The following is a 16,704-nucleotide window of genomic DNA, read 5'->3' as shown; positions in this document are numbered from 1 at the left end:
CAGACCTCGCTGTAGGAGCAGCTCAGCAGCTGTACTGTGCAGGACGTCGCGGAGCTCAATGGAAGGACTCAGTTAAAGCCCCCTCCCCAATCTCTCTCTCTCCATCAGGTTTTTATAATGCCAGTGAAGGCCCAATACTTCTGCTCCCATGATTGTGTGAGAGCCTTGCAGGCAGCTGCGTAGTGCTCTAATGGCTTGGTCGCAGACTAAACTGGCAGCACTGCCTTGGAACGAAAATAGTTCCTGGAAAACACAGCTCCATCAATGCCACCATTAGCTCAAATCTAACATTGTTTCAGCTCAACTACTATTATTACACGTAACTGTCAATACAAGACCATTGCAGGAAAACGGTGAGGTCAAACATGGCCTCCGGTCACTGACATTTCCCAAAACAGGTCTAAATGTGAAACGGAAAGATCAATAGGGTGTGGAAGAATCATTTGTTTGTAGACACCTGCCAGTAAAGCTCACTTGGTGACAAACACACAAACAATACTGTTTCAGATTTTATTTCATTACAAAAGTAAAACATGCACAGCACACTGCCTTCTAAAGATACAGTGCAGGTATTTGCAATAAATAAGCATGAAAAAGAGCTGACGGTACTTCATGTTATGGAGTTTTATGCCAAGTGCACTTTATAATGCAAGGCCATTATTTTGTAGGGTCCATTAGACTGTCTTCTCTAACTAATCTGATAATCTGGTCATCTCGGCTGGCAGCCATCACATTTAGGTGAAAGCTTTATTCACCAACTCATCAGCAAGCACAAAATGCCTTCTATAAAAACAGGACTCGGCAGTTGGCAGCATCTGTGATTCAGTGCAGGGGCAGTATCATCACCCCCAAGATAGAAGATACTCACTCCACTTAAAAATAAGGTGGAGCTCGCAGGCAAACCCAGCTGAAGCTGGGAGGACAAACAGAACATGCAGCTCTCCTTGCTTTGTGTGTTTACTTTTACAAAATCTAATCAGAAAGCCTGCACTTCTCTGTGATCAGGTCATTGTTTAATTTCTATCTGTACATAAAAGTAAAGGTCACACCAAAATGTTGTGTTTGGACATCCTTAACAACATCCTCACACTGATGTGAGTGACGTGTAGCAGCAAAAGTCATTTGTGGTCCTTGTTAGAGCACGCTGGCAAAGTCTGTTATTACTGACACGATGTACGTCCAATCCAGTGGCTCCACTTGTGGAGTTAAGTGTGACTCTTTTCTGTCTCTGTACTCCTGAGCCACTCTGAGAAAGGCAAATTAAGAAACTTGTCTCAGAACTGCTAAGCCCTAGCCTGCGCTGCATGCCCGGCCTGCCTACGCTGCATGTAGGCGTGGTACACATCGAGGAACATGTCCTTGCACGGTATTCTCGCCTTCAGCTTGGAGCAGATGAGGAAGGAGCCGGCCATCTTGCGGTGGAGGGAGTAGGTCTCCTCAGGTGGAGGGGTGAGGCGGTGGCGGAGCATGACCGGGATGAGGCTCTGAACGCGCTGAGTAGTGCTCTGAGTGCCGAAGTCGAAGGGCTCGGCGGATGCGAAGGCTTCACCGAGAATCATCACCGCTTCCACGTGAGCATCTGCGAAGGCCTGTCGTGGAGCAGGAAGAAGAATTACAGCAGGCATGTTAATGTCAGAGCATTAAGTATGCATGATATCTTGGACTGTATATATAATTACATGCGTTTTCTTTAACTGAGTCATATTTCATATAATAAATGACACTTTAATAGCACACATAGGCTGATACACGCCAAAAGTACTTGCTTGTCTGCCTTCACACGCATCTGAACTTGAGTGACATCTCATTATAAATCCATAGGGTTTAATAAGCCATATTCCACAATTAAGAGTGTGCTTATGGGAATTTTTGACCATTCTTCCAGAAGCACATTTGTGAGATCAGACACGGATGTTGGACAAGAAGACCTAGCTAACAGTCTTCAATATCTATCGGGTTGAGGTCAAGCCAGTCAAATGGTAAATGGCCTGCATTTGTATAGCGCTTTTCTAGTCCTTAAGGACCCCAAAGCGCTTTACACTACATTCAGTCATTCACCCATTCACACACACACACATTCACACACTGGCGATAGCAAGCTACATTGTAGCCACAGCTGCCCTGGGGCGCACTGACAGAGGCGAGGCTGCCGGACACTGGCGCCACCGGGCCCTCTGACCACCACCAGTAGGCAAACATGGGGTTAGTATCTTGCCCAAGGATATTTGGCAGGCAGCCAGGAGGCAGCCTGGGATCGAACCACCAACCTTCTGACTAGTGGCTGACCTGCTCTGCCACCTGAGCTACAGCCACCCCATAAAGTCAAGTTCTTCCACACCAAACTCACTCATCTGTGTCTTTAAGGACCTGCTTTGTGCACTGGTGTGCAGCTTCATGGCTGAGTTGCTTTCATTACCATTAACTTCCACTTTGTTAAATATCACAAACAGCTGACTGTGGAATATTTAGCAGAGAGGAAATTTCACGGCTGGACTTGTCGCACACGTGGCATCCTATGACAGTACCACGCTGGAATTTGCTGAGCCATTATTTCTTAAATGTTTGTAGAAGCAGTCTGCATGCCCAGGTGCTTGACCTTATACACCTGTGGCCATGGAAGTAGTTTAGATCTCCTCTTCAAGATCTTCTTCTTGTGCACCTCTAATCTGCTTTTACTGCAGCTGTAATTTTAAGACTGTGTGTAAAATCCACTGTTTCCCTTTGCCACATCTGCTCAAGCGTGTCAAAACAATGATGCTTCAACTTGAGGGGGACCGAGGAGCAAGGAGTCAAATCAGGTGAGTAAAGATTCCAATCGTGTGACCACAAAACTCCTGTTATTTCAGGTTGCTGTTTGCCAGCAAACAACAGCTTAAGTTTTTTCTACTTAATTTCCTCCCACGCTCCTGACCTGAAGCGCTGCCTTTGGGCTACAACACTGTGGACGACTCCTGCTTGGTCTCTGGGTTGTAACCAGAGAAATGACTGTCATTAGCAGTTTGATACAGAAGAGATGAAATAGCAGAAGGGCAACCTTAAATGTTTAGAACTGGACTTCCACAGAGCAGCAACTCTGCAAGCAGTCCTCGGGTGCATGACAAGAGACCCTTTAACTTGAAATGAGTCAAAGTTATAAATCAGGTAAGCATCATATTGCATTTATCTACTGAAAACAAAAGGGAGACTAGTGAAACGGGGTAAGAGCATAAGGGCTGTGCGCTGCAGTGAAACAGTGCTGAATGCAAACAAACTGAGAACACAAAAGAGACAAAAACAGATAAAGCATATCAAAAATAAGCAGCAGCAGCGACTAAAATAAAACTACCTTGGCCTCGAAGCCCGTCAGGAATTTCAGGTCCTTGGATTTGGAAAGAACGGTGGCTCGATCGCCGACAGAAGCTGCATAAATCACCTGAGCACACAACACAATCTTGTTTATTTACAGAGCTCCACTTTCAGGCTGAATGTGTGCACATGCATGCGACTGTTCACAATCTTTTTTTTTTGCCTTGGCTGACACAAAATTTAACCAAAGGCTCCGACGTTAAATTATTGAGAGAAACCTTGATGCATAAATCATGTTGCGAGGTTGACTGCGGGCAGATTTATCATACCTGTATGTAGTCGTCTGTGAAGGATTCTGGGTAGCTTCTGCACGCTCCAAAATCCAAAAGAACAACCTAAAGACAAGAGTGGAATGAATCTGCTGTATTTGACATCCCTATTAACATTTAACATTGGTTTAAACATGGCATGACTGCCCCACCTTGTTGGTGTCTGAGTTGTAGAAGAAGTTGGCCCAGTTTGGATCCGTCTGCATGAATCTGAACTCAAACAGCTCCCTGAGACACAGCTGCAGGATGCTGGAACAGATCTGAAGTGGAGAGAAGAGGCTTGTGTTCACCATCATGCTGTCATTTAACAATGTGACATTTCCTTCCACCCTTTGGATCCTATCCTGTGTAGCCTTCTCATGGTGCTGTGATTCCCTGCCACACTGTGTCCACTCTGTCTAAAATTTGTTGCCTTATCTCAGCTCTGAAACACATATTTCCACAGTGACACAGAGTATCACTTCCACACTGCACTGTAGGTGCTGCTGAATAATTTACCACCAAGTCATTTTGTTCTGAGAGATTTATATGAATCTGCACTTGTCAGAGTACAACACATGTCAAAACTTATGATTAAATTGCTTTAAATTTTGTTACCAATTACGAATGGAAGGTGAAGACCTCGCAAACTCTACGCATATTTAAATTTAGACTTGGCAACAGGGTAAGTCTTTAACAAAAGCCTCGTATGGGGGCAGAGCTATCCGATCTGCTCCTGCTCATCAGAGGCTTTCAGCTCTAATTGGTTCCTACAATTAGAGCTCCAGACTGTCATGGACCTCTAATTGCAGGCTTCCCAGCCCAGGACTGCCCCGTGGATGATTTTCACTGAGTCTTCTGTAAAACTGGATGACCTTTACTTCACTATGCATGTTTTAAACTGAAGCATCATAATGTGATTTTCTTTTCTTTCTTTTTTTTTTTTTTAACCCAGTTGAGCATCACCACCACAATAACATCCCCTTGTATTCCAGCGCAGTTCAAACCCTAGCACCTAGACATCTGACAAATGAATGAAATTCACCTAACTGTTGAAGTAAAACACACCTGGTTCCTGGTCTCCTGGTCCAGCTCTACGCACATGTCCAGTGGGACGCCCTGCACCAGTTCCATGGCGAGCACCCTCTGGCCTGACAGCTCATCAATCACCTCGGGGACTTGGAAAAACTCATCTCCCTCCAGCAGTGATCTAAAGGCCGAGGTACGAGAGAGAGCAAGAAAAAAACAAAACAAAAAAAAACTTAATGATTTATGATTAGGTTATTTGCAAAATGGAAAATATGCAAAACCCAAAATATACAAAACCAATCTCAAATCACACGCAAAGACAGTTAAAATTAACTATACCATAACTGCCTGCATTATAATTAAGTAAAGATTACCAAGAAATGCTAAATGTGATGCTTGATTTACTAATTACACTTGAAATATATATAATCTGCCACCTCTACTGGTATACTGTACATTATAAAAAACAATACATCAGCTAGACGTGTACCCAGACAGCTTAGGTTGAATGTATATGTTCTGTGGCAGCTACCAGGACATAAGTATTAAGAATCCACCCTGTAACGTCAGTGTAGCTCAAACGGTACACAGCAGCACAACACCGGCCTGGGTTCAACAGAAACCTACCTGAACTTCTTGGCACATTGTGCTTCCCTCTTATAGTCACACTCCCATGCCAGTTCTCTCTGTAGAACCTCCAAGCTGCTGTCTGCAAACAGACCTGTGGAAAAATAAATGGTGCAAAGAAAACACACAGACCATGTCATCTTCTAACAGAGCAGGGTAGCTTCTGTCTAAAAATAATTCATATACTGCATGAGTATGTAGCAGGGAGAACACAGAAAAAAATCAACATCAGGTTGTAGGCATTGCATTAAAAGTGTATTTTGGTATACTGGTGGGCTATAGGTAAAAGAAAATCCAGGCATTATTCAAGCTAAGCCTTGGGTTACCATTTTTTTTTTTTTTTATTTAGAGTGTTAATTGGGACAAAAATGAATTAATCCAATAGGGAGCGAGTAATCCCACAGGGCAACAGTCTGTGTCAGAGTTAAAATGTGAGTATTTGCCACCAACAAGCTACGATTGTCTTTGTAAGTGTCTGACAACATTGAAAAGGATCCCCAAAGAGTGTGCCTAACATTCAATATGAGTGTCAGTGTGAAAGCTCAGGGGAGGCACGGAGCTGCAGTGCAAACATGGGTGAGAAATGAAGAGAGATGTTTGGTGAAAGAGTGCAATGCGTACAGTTACCACAAAGAAAATAAACAACTGTAGCTGCACAAAGAAAACTACAGTCACAAAAACGCCACTTGCTTTAGCAAGTGTTGCTGCCACTGGATGAAATGCGAAGAGCTTGCTCCGCGCAGCAAACAGCTCCCATTTACAGATTATATTTTTATCAGCCGTGTAATTCCCTTCCTGACTTCTCGGTGTGTGGATCAATTTGTTTTTACATCTGACATTTTCTGATCTAGCAACCATTCTATTGAACACTAGGATGTGCATGGCTTTACAGATTATTTCTGCAGATTGCTGAAAAAACACTGAGCCATAAAACTCATCCTGTTTGCTGCAAAGGTTTTTGAGTGGGATATCTACTGCCAGCCAAACTGAAGAAGAAGTCTTAAGAAAAAAAAAGAAGCAGGGAGCAAAAAAAAGACCTGCCACAGATGGAGCTGTGCTCATGTCAAGTTATTCATTTGATCTGGCATTAAAGCGTGACGAGAGCGCAACTGACAAAAATAAGCACTTTTACTCTGACATGGACAGATGTCCCCAGGGATCTAATTATTCTCTCCCATCACATATTCTGTCATCTCTCCACTGTGGGTTAATAAAATAAAAGCTTAAAATCCAGCGTGGTCACTCAACTGGTTGCACCAATTATGCTCTGTAGCTACTACAAGCCATTATGCACCTATAATAACGGTGTCAGCAATCACTTAAACAACACAACTTTGAAAAGGTTTGTGGAAAGCCCTCAAACAGGTAAGTTGAAAACCACATAAACTACATAAATAAACTAATTACTTATTATTTTAGACAATTAATAAATAAATATGCAAATTCTTTATTAATAATGAAAGAATCATTAATGTCTGAAACAAGCCTCTCTTGGATAAAAAGCTAGTTTGACCTGCATCTATAGCACCACCTTGTGGTCTTAAATAGTGGAGACACTGGTTATGATTTACACATGGGTGAAAGTCATAGTATACAAACTTGCAATGTACAGTTGTTTTAAGATTACAAATAAATAAATAAATGAATAAAAATCAGAATTTCTTATTGACTAAATACATCTTGCTGATTTTGAATCTGCTCTGAGGAAAGTCAGACACAAAAAGGACACTACAGAGTCCTGTAGTTGTTACCTTCTGGCAGAGCCACGCTCATTTTCAGTACTGCCATCAGGTTGTCTATGTCGCTGCGGATGCTCTCTGCCACACCAGGGTACTGAGAAGAATAAGTGACAAACAGACGGTCGAGTCCAATGCAGAGAGTGAAACGCAGACTGCGCAAGTGTGTCGATAAGCTTCTACCTGGATCTTCATGGCGATTTCTCTACCATCTTTTAAAACCCCGTGGTGGACTTGGCCAATAGAAGCTGCAGCGAATGGTTTGTCCTCAAAGGATGAGAGCTTTTCTCGCCAGCCTGGCCCCAGATCCTCCTCCAGAACTTTCTATACAGTCAGAAACACAGATTGCAGCACTGTCATACATCACACTGGGTAATGCTAAAGATCCCGAGCTATAGCACATGTAAGAAAAAGGCTTAAATAAGGTGTTTGGCAACCACGTGCTGCTACAACAGCACTGATCCGACATGAAGGACAGCGCACAATTCCTCCCAATAACAATCATCAAAACACCAAAAAGTGTAGTGAATAATGTTCTTAATGTAGAGATATTTGTGCATAGGGCTGCCTGAAAAGCTCAACTTTTTATTACAACAATATAGGCATTTACAAACTATCCAAATGGCCTTTTATGATAAGAAAATAAAAGGCCAAACTGGTGCTGTAGTATCTACACATTAATCTTTTTGCATAGTAGGTGAAAACTATATGAAATCATCAGAAAATAAAAGCAATGAATACATAGCTGAAGTAGTTGTAAATCCAGTTCCATAACAAGATACTGCATCCAAATAATTGTCCGTCTTTCTGTGTTAGACCTGTAATAGACTGGTGTACTGGTTTAGAGAGTGCTCTACCTCTTTCCCTGTAACAGCTAGGATAGGCTCCAGCCTCCTACAACCCTGAATTGCATAAGTGGTTAAGGAAACGGATGGATGGGTATTGTTTGAAATCCATTTATGAGTGCCTATGGAGAGTTAAAGAAGTAGATGCTGTAGAGGGTAAACCAGCCACAATGCAGGAGTGGTTATAGGCTCAAAAACAATCATGTTTTTAAGAGACCTGAGCAACTGAGATGCACAAGATATTTAACAGGCAACAGTGTCACCCGCTATGCATGACAGGATACATGTCAGGATGAGGTTCAGACTTGTGGCGCATTCAAAGTGACGTATAAATAGAATTACTTGTCGTCTAGTAAGAATCCTGTTATGGAAAGGCAAACAGGATGCTCATTCAGACATAAAGCCACTTTGTTTAGATACTGTCAGAAATTACTGGAAAGGAATGTGCTGCAGTGGTTTGAATCACAATTATGTAATAATCTCCAGTTTGTTCATGTAAATGGGCAGTTGTCGTCACACACTGTGGTTAATTATGGAGTTCCACAGGGTTCTGTGCCAAGACTGATTTTATTCACATTGTACATGGTTCCTTCAGGCTGTATCATTAGAAGGCACAGCATGCATTTCATTGCTAGGCAGATAGATGATACCCAGCTCTATCTATCCATGAAGCCAGATAACAAAACAATTAGTTAAACTGCAGAAATGTCTTAAAGGCTTAAAGACCTCGATGACCTCCAGTTTCTGTTAGGATCATTGGTTTTTAGAATCTTGGTTTTGCGTTTGTAATTTCTTTAGACTATATTATTCTTTGTTTTTTTTTGGATTCTCTAATGTTTTATTTGGCTCTCTTGTATTTTGTTGTGAGTTTTCTTTAGCATTTATTATAACCTTTGTAGTGTCTGCTTATATTCTGGCTCTTCTTGTTGGTTTTGGAACATTTCATTATTATCTTTTTGTGATCCCCTTGTTTCCCCAGTCAGCCCCCCCATGTCTGTCCGCTCTGCATGTGTTAGTCAGTTTCTGTACAAGATGATTCCTGTTTTACTGTGATAGTCTCTTGTCTCGTGTGCGTTATGTTCAGTCTAACTTCCCTTGTCTTGTTATTCATGATTTCCCGCCCGGAAGTGTCTCCACTTCCCCTAATCACCCTCCTGCTTATAGACAGTATCTGTCTCCCTCTGTCCTTCGTCAGTGTACTGTTCATTTCATTTCCCTGGTGTAGTCCGTTTCCTGGTCTTCGTTCCCTAGCATCTCAGCTCCTTAGTGAGTTTCATTTGGCTTAGTTTTGTGTTTTGCCTCATGAGATTTTTAACAGCTCAATAAAGGACTCGCCTTTTTAAAAACTGCCACCTACTTGTGTTGCACCTTGGGTCCTCACACATCATATTCTGACAATTTCCTGCTTCTAAGATTAGATAAAACTGGTCGTGGCAGATGGCTGCCCCTTCCCGAGCCTGGTTCTACCAGAGGTTTCTTCCACTTAAAGGGGGGGGGGGGGGGGGGGGGGGGGGGGTGTTCCTTTCCACTGTCGCCAACTACTTGCTCATGGTAGGGTCACCCTATTGTTGGGGTTTTCTCTCTATTATTATACGGTCTTTCCCCTTACAGTCTTGAGGAGACTGTTGTTTTCATTTCAAGCTTTGCAAATAAAACTGAATTGAAATAATTGTGTGAAAATAGCTGAAGAGCCAGTAACAGGTCTTGGGCTTACAGTCATCTGCCATGTGGGCATGAAGTCTGCACTCTGTCGGACCCTCTCAAAGATCTTCTGCAGTTGGGGGTTGATAAAGGAGTTGTCTGAAGAGAAAAAGCCACTGTCAGAAAAATCCTGTGAGGACATCTAAAGAGCATTTTGCGTGCAGCCCGTGTTACAGCGTGTACCTTGTATGCTGAGCATCTGGCCTATCTTGAGAGCAGCTCCACGGACCTTACACAGAGTGCTGACTATTCTCTCAGCATTGGCCTCTGACAGGAAGGGAGAGTCGAGCAGGGAGCTTACATCTGTAAACAGAAGCAGTATTAGTAATGATATTAGGTGCAACATATTAAGAGTATCATAGCATGACAGAAGTCATTTATTTCATTTAAACTGGTGCATGTAAATAAGCTCTGGCCTTAAACTGAGACAACTGTGGATAGTGGAGCATAAAAGCTGAGGCAGTGGTACATCATCAAGCACTGCTCATTTAACACATATTACAGGGAGTGCAGAATTATTAGGCAAATGAGTATTTTGTCCACATCATCCTCTTCATGCATGTTGTCTTACCCCGAGCTGTATAGGCTCGAAAGCCTACTACCAATTAAGCATATTAGGTGATGTGCATCTCTGTAATGAGAAGGGGTGTGGTCTAATGACATCAACACCCTATATCAGGTGTGCATAATTATTAGGCAACGTCCTTTCCTTTGGCAAAATGGGTCAAAAGAAGGACTTGACAGGCTCAGAAAAGTCAAAAACAGTGAGATATCTTGCAGAGGGATGCAGCGGTCTCAAAATTGCAAAGCTTCTGAAGCGTAATCATCGAACAATCAAGCGTTTCATTCAAAATAGTCAACAGGGTCGCAAGAAGCGTGTGGAAAAACCAAGGCGCAAAATAACTGCCCATGAACTGAGAAAAGTCAAGCGTGCAGCTGCCAAGATGCCACTTGCCACCAGTTTGGCCATATTTCAGAGCTGCAACATCACTGGAGTGCCCAAAAGCACAAGGTGTGCAATACTCAGAGACATGGCCAAGGTAAGAAAGGCTGAAAGACGACCACCACTGAACAAGACACACAAGCTGAAACGTCAAGACTGGGCCAAGAAATATCTCAAGACTGATTCTTCTAAGGTTGTATGGACTGATGAAATGAGAGTGAGTCTTGATGGGCCAGATGGATGGGCCCGTGGCTGGATTGGTAAAGGGCAGAGAGCTCCAGTCCGACTCAGACACCAGCAAGGTGGAGGTGGAGTACTGGTTTGGGCTGGTATCATCAAAGATGAGCTTGTGGGGCCTTTTCGGGTTGAGGATGGAGTCAAGCTCAACTCCCAGTCCTACTGCCAGTTTCTGGAAGACACCTTCTTCAAGCAGTGGTACAGGAAGAAGTCTGCATCCTTCAAGAAAAACATGATTTCCATGCAGGACAATGCTCCATCATACGCGTCCAAGTACTCCACAGCGTGGCTGGCAAGAAAGGGTATAAAAGAAGAAAAACTAATGACATGGCCACCTTGTTCACCTGATCTGAACCCCATTGAGAACCTGTGGTCCATCATCAAATGTGAGATTTACAAGGAGGGAAAACAGTACACCTCTCTGAACAGTGTCTGGGAGGCTGTGGTTGCTGCTACACGCAATGTTGATGGTGAACAGATCAAAACACTGACAGAATCCATGGATGGCAGGCTTTTGAGTGTCCTTGCAAAGAAAGGTGGCTATATTGGTCGCTGATTTGTTTTTGTTTGGTTTTTGAATGTCAGAAATGTATATTTGTGAATGTGGAGATGTTATATTGGTGTCACTGGTAAAAATAAATAATTGAAATGGGTATATATTTGTTTTTTGTTAAGTTGCCTAATAATTATGCACAGTAATAGTCACCTGCACACACAGATATCCCCCTAAAATAGCTAAAACTAACAACAAACTAAAAACTACTTCCAAAAACATTCAGCTTTGATATTAATGAGTTTTTTGGGTTCATTGAGAACATGGTTGTTGTTCAATAATAAAATTATTCCTCAAAAATACAACTTGCCTAATAATTCTGCACTCCCTGTAAAGCCGTTATAAATTCTTGTTAGCATATCTGATCTAAAGCCTGTCCTGGGCCTATCGGGTATTGACACATTAGAAACAACTCAAGGTTTACCAGGCGTCCATCTGTCTGCTGAATCTGCCAAGAGTGTAGGACACAAGGCTCGTTTACAGGATGGAAGGAGAGAACAGCAGTAAAACATCTTTACCTGCTTTTTGTTTGCCTCCTAGTGACTGCTTTGCCACTTCTGCAATGGCACCGATTCCCAGCCCTACCGCCAATCCTGCAGCAGAGGGACAGAAGCAATTTTAACTGCAGGGCCCTTGAAGACATGCTAGAGGAAACCACCAATCCCACACAGATGTTGCTGCTATGTAGCAGGATGGAAGTATACTCCACTACCCCACATATTTTACCACACCTTTAACTCTTCTTGACTTCTGATGATTAAGAAGCAAGAATTTTATTTTTATTGTAACAGTGGTAAGCTAATAACCAACAGTTGTCAATGAGAAAACAAATAAAGTATTGTTAATAGACTCCAAGAATATCCATAAGTGACTGAATGTGTCTCATCAGAACTGTTAGGTTTACATTGAAGGCTTCATAATGGGATTGATTTGTAGATTTCACACCATAGGCTCAAGGTTACATTAGTATTCAGGAAATTCCTCACATGAAGCACAATTTCACAGATTCTAAGTGGGGAAAAGAGCCTCCAACATTTCAATCAGCAGTCAAATCACTAAACAATAGTGACGGCAGAATGGACCATACATGCCTCAACAAGTCAACTAATCAAAAAGTTTTTTTGTTTGTTTGTTTTTTAACAGGAAAAAAAGAAAACACTCAACACCAGAGCTTCAAAGTACTGACGAGTCATTTCTCCAGTTACTTACTGAACATTTTTTTCTGAAATTTTCATTTAAAATCTATTTTTGTGGTGTAAGAAAAATTCATTCAGTTGTGTCTTTGTCCACACCTGACATCATGGAACATATTGCATTTATTAAGCAAAGCCCCACCCCCTTTTTTTTTTTCTTTGCAACTAAAGATGGTCACCGAGTTATGATTCAAGTCATTCTTATGTCACCACTTGATAAACTTGGGTTTCCCAGCTTAGACATTTTAGTGAACGATCATCTTTGTCCGACGGCTCCTGGAGTCAATTTGAAACCCAGAGACAAACTGAGCAGGTAAACAAAAACAGATTATTCTCACCCCCGAAATTAACCAGCCTGCTGATTCTTGTGGCGGGCACCTTTCTCTCTTTGGCACGGTCGCTCAGCTGCAGAAAGTCAAACATGTGAATGAAAAAAAATGTTATTAATAATATCTGTAGTGGTGACTGACTCTTTTCCAACTCTTCCAGCATCTCACTTTACTGCAGAAATAGGACTAAAAAGACCTCGTGAACTCTGGGAACAATGACATGTGGGTGGAAAAGAAAAAATATATACCTTTTACAGAACACACATAAAGAAATCATTATTAAAATATAATTTAAACGAACACTAAAAGTCAAAAAGACTGAATATGTACACAAACTCATTAGATAAATATTATGGGTTTTGACCATCTGTTCATTCACTCAAATAAGATGAAATGTATGAACTCAAAGTAATATAACGATATACATCCACAATAATGCATATTATTAATTGTATCTGTCTGCATGTGTGTATACAGTTAGCTCCATAAGCATTCTCTGTTTGCATTCCCACATGACATGAATCAAATAATGCACTGATATGAAGTGCAGACTTTTTAAATTCAAGGTCTTTAACAAAAGTATTGCATTAACCGTTTAGGAATTCACATCACTTTTAGATACATTTTCAGAGGCCCAAACATAACAGGACAAACATAATAAAGACCATCCAGAATATATGGATTCTTTTGAATATTTGGATGAAAATCTTTTGTAGTACACAACTGCCTGAAGCCTAGAATCCATGGACATCACCAAATGCTGTGTTTCCTTACTTGCTCTGCCGGGCCTTTATTGCAGCTGAATCCAGTTGCTGTTTGTTTGCGGGTCTCTATGAATTCATTTTTGTATTTGATAATTGAAACGCTGTTCTAATGGGTTGGGATGAGATGGTCATTGAACAATCTGCATCGGGAAACTCTTGGTAGCTTCTGCAGTTTGCTTTGGGTCAAGACATTTGGTTGAATCTGATCAGAGCACACACAGCACCATATTGTAAACCCTCTGCACTTCCATCCATCAAGGCATCTTTTGACTGTAGACTTTGATGATGATAAGCATACGTCCACAAGGGTCGAGGTGTGCCTCAACTTAGTTAGATGATGTGACGTTGACCATTTAGTTGTCTTCTGGGGTTTTTTGGGCCTTTTTGTTATTGCTGAGCTGGTCAGTTCATTCAATACATTTAAGTTTTTCCTTTTAGGTTTGATGAAGTGTTAAGCAATGAAGTGTTAATGAAAAGGATCAGAACACAATGCAAAAATAAAGGCAGAGCCCTGTTAATTTGATTTTGTGTTCTGTTTTGGTACCATTTTTTAATACATTTGTTTGATTTGCCTTCTAAGAGGAGCATTCAGTTTAGGTAAATGAGGACCATTTTATATTGATGCCAAGATTTTTACATTAGCAGGAATGTCACACAACATGATTGTAAAAGCAGAGTTATGCTTTTCTGACAATGAAATAAAAATATTTTTAGGAGCCACTAAAGTAATCGTGCAGGACTATATAACACTTTTATTAAACCCAATGAATTAAAGCTGAACGTCTGCAGCTCAGTCACACTCTTATCATTTGGTTTAATTCCATTGTGGTGGTGTACAGAGGCAAAACCACAAAACTTTTCATTGTTCAAAACCTTTTGGACCTGACTATTTGCACACGGGCGTCCTCAAACCAACCTTCTGTTTGACAGGTTTGGCCAATGCCTGCTTTGCCTCCCGGGCTTTCTTGATGTCCTCAGGTGTGAGCTTGGCCACAACAGTGTTGTGGCGAGACCTGCTCTGGAAGTAGTACCGGTGGAGGGCTGAGGTGTTGTGAAGGAAGCGAGCACCCTGCCCAGGCCAGCCTGCGCCGCCTCCTGCCATTCCTGATTTAGGAGATACCCCTAATGCAGAGAGAAGAAAAAAAAATACAATACTTAAGGGCCAATAACTGGCTGAAATATACACGCCACGTGGTATGGAGGCCTTAAGGATGCTATTTTCTTTTTTTTTAAATGTGTATTTGTTAAACTTAAAAAGACCAGTACCTAAATAAATGGTTTCTTTATATTTGTTGAGGCAAACATTCTGGATAAAAAGGAGCAATGCTGGAAACCAAACAATACCATTTCTATATTCTTACCGTAAACCTCTGTTAGTGCATCCGATATTCGATAAACACTCAGTAATACCTGTGTGCATCTGTGCTGCAGGTCCCGTTTCTGTTTGGCTGTGCTCCCCTTCAGCAGGGGGGAAATGGGACCCCACAGCCCATTTGGCTGCTTCTTCAGGGTCCATATTCTCCCAGCCCTCCGCATCCGGAAACACATCCTCCTGTACTGACTGCTGCTGCACAAACACACACACACACGCACACACACACACAAAAAGAAATTGCTGAGTGAACTATTGTAGTGCCGGTTTAGGGAGCAGTGTAATCCAAGTTTTTGTAGCTATAATTTGCAGATTGTGGGTTTGCAGCCCTCTCTCATTTAAAAGAGCATCAGTAAGTGACTGAAGTCATTATTTACAGGTAACAAGACAAAAAATATACAATGACATGTCAAGTTTTAGCCTGTCAGATGAAATGTTGTATAGGTTAGAACTTTTGCTTATAATCAGGTTAGGTTAAGAGTTTGGCACTTTTATCTACCCCTTCAGAAGTAAAAGGTTTGGGAATACAGAAATGTCAGTGAACAGTCTCACAAAAATGTGAGTACCTATATGTCTGCCTCTTCCACTACACACAGATTGAAGCAGGCAGCAACCTTTAACTAAAGGGGATTAAATCAGCTGTTTTCAAGACAAGCAAAGAACAGAGTGTTTTGTTTATTTGTTTTTTAATTATGACATTAATGGCTCCTTTTATGTATGACTTGTTTTGCATTTAGAGCTTATTTTTTACTTTCTGCTTATTTTTCAGTTAAATTCACCTGACTGCTGCCACCCATAAATGTGCCAACCAGTCCTTCTACCACATCCTGAGCAACTTTGACCCCTGCTCCCAGGGAAGAGTTGCAGGCCATTAATTGGAGCTGCTCGCCTTGAGTGGAGACCAGTGAAGAGCCCACTTTACCAGCTCCTCGCAGCACCTTCAGGACTTCTGACAGCATCACTTCAAACACAGAGGAGGGAGAGAGGAGGACTCAAGTTACAGGTTATGAGACGTTTGAGTGACAATACAGGAAAATGCCAGCATACAAAACAGCAAACACACACACACCATACTCTAAAATTGATAATTTATAGAAAATGTAGAAGTTTGAGACCTCAGATATAAATGTAAAAGAAATAGTTCTGGGCAAAAACTGCAAGATGATCATCACCCCGTTTAACCTTGAATATACACAGCTGCCCATTTTATAAGAGGGAGGTGTCACGTGTAGCCTCCTAACTGTAAGCCACACCACATATAGGCAAAGTATGTTTGCAAGAAATGTCAGAATTAAAGAAAACGACACATGCATCCAACTGGGAATGTCAACTAGCTATTAAGTTAGCTCCTGGTGTTATCCAGGTTGTGTAACTAGTGGACTCGCAGACTAGCTAGCTAACGGTATCTAAATTAGACCCAAGTTAACAACAGGTATACGGAGAAGTGCTGAATGAAAACAAAATAATGTTCCCAAATTAAGTAACTCACTTTTTTCCTATCGCTATTTTTCCAGGTTTATCTCAGTGGCTGCCCACTTCCACGACTGCAGAGTGGAATGATCTATTTTGCAACGAGTCGACACCCGGAAGTTAAAATTTGACTAACTTGACTGCGAACCAATCACAGGGTGAATAGGCGTGAAGAAAGACGGGAAGCGTATTCGTTTAACGAATGGTAGTGCAGAACGCCAGCCTATAGGAAGGTTGTATCTGAACAGTCTGTCCAATTACAAACCGTATTAGGCGGGACTGAGCGGAGCAGCTACCAATGAGAAGCAGGGG

General features: G+C 41.8%; 1 protein-coding gene across 2 annotated transcripts; it reads right to left on the bottom strand.

Annotated features, from left to right (window-relative positions):
* Positions 1–496: 496 nt before the first annotated feature.
* On the bottom strand, positions 497–16,555 carry coq8b (coenzyme Q8B). Of its 2 annotated transcripts, none has more exons than XM_085479282.1 (16): positions 16,412–16,555; positions 15,702–15,883; positions 14,961–15,117; positions 14,467–14,672; positions 12,796–12,862; positions 11,783–11,857; positions 9,715–9,834; positions 9,545–9,630; positions 7,169–7,309; positions 7,001–7,082; positions 5,250–5,343; positions 4,662–4,803; positions 3,767–3,874; positions 3,615–3,680; positions 3,326–3,412; positions 497–1,589 (listed from the first exon to the last, which is right to left on the bottom strand). In XM_085479282.1, coding segments are annotated over exons 1-16 (1,920 nt in total). In that variant the 5' UTR covers positions 16,413–16,555; the 3' UTR covers positions 497–1,283. The 2 variants fall into 2 exon arrangements, with proteins under 2 accessions (XP_085335408.1, XP_085335409.1); XM_085479283.1 differs by having other exon boundaries at positions 14,961–15,114.
* Between the last annotated feature and the right edge of the window lie 149 nt (positions 16,556–16,704).

This window comes from Copadichromis virginalis, linkage group LG14 (assembly GCF_057382275.1).
Source record: "Copadichromis virginalis isolate Kocher_CV1m ecotype Utaka linkage group LG14, C_Virginalis_male_GT1.1, whole genome shotgun sequence".
Taxonomy (NCBI): Eukaryota; Metazoa; Chordata; class Actinopteri; order Cichliformes; family Cichlidae; genus Copadichromis; species Copadichromis virginalis.
This window is presented reverse-complemented; position numbering and strand designations above follow the sequence as displayed.

Excerpts from the sequence above, each read along its gene's own strand:
- coq8b (XM_085479282.1), bottom strand. Across the intron at positions 9,631-9,714 it reads CCAGATGCTCAGCATACAAG|ACAACTCCTTTATCAACCCC; the intron begins GTACACGCTGTA and ends TTTTCTCTTCAG. Across the intron at positions 1,590-3,325 it reads TGACGGGCTTCGAGGCCAAG|GCCTTCGCAGATGCTCACGT; the intron begins GTAGTTTTATTT and ends GCTCCACGACAG.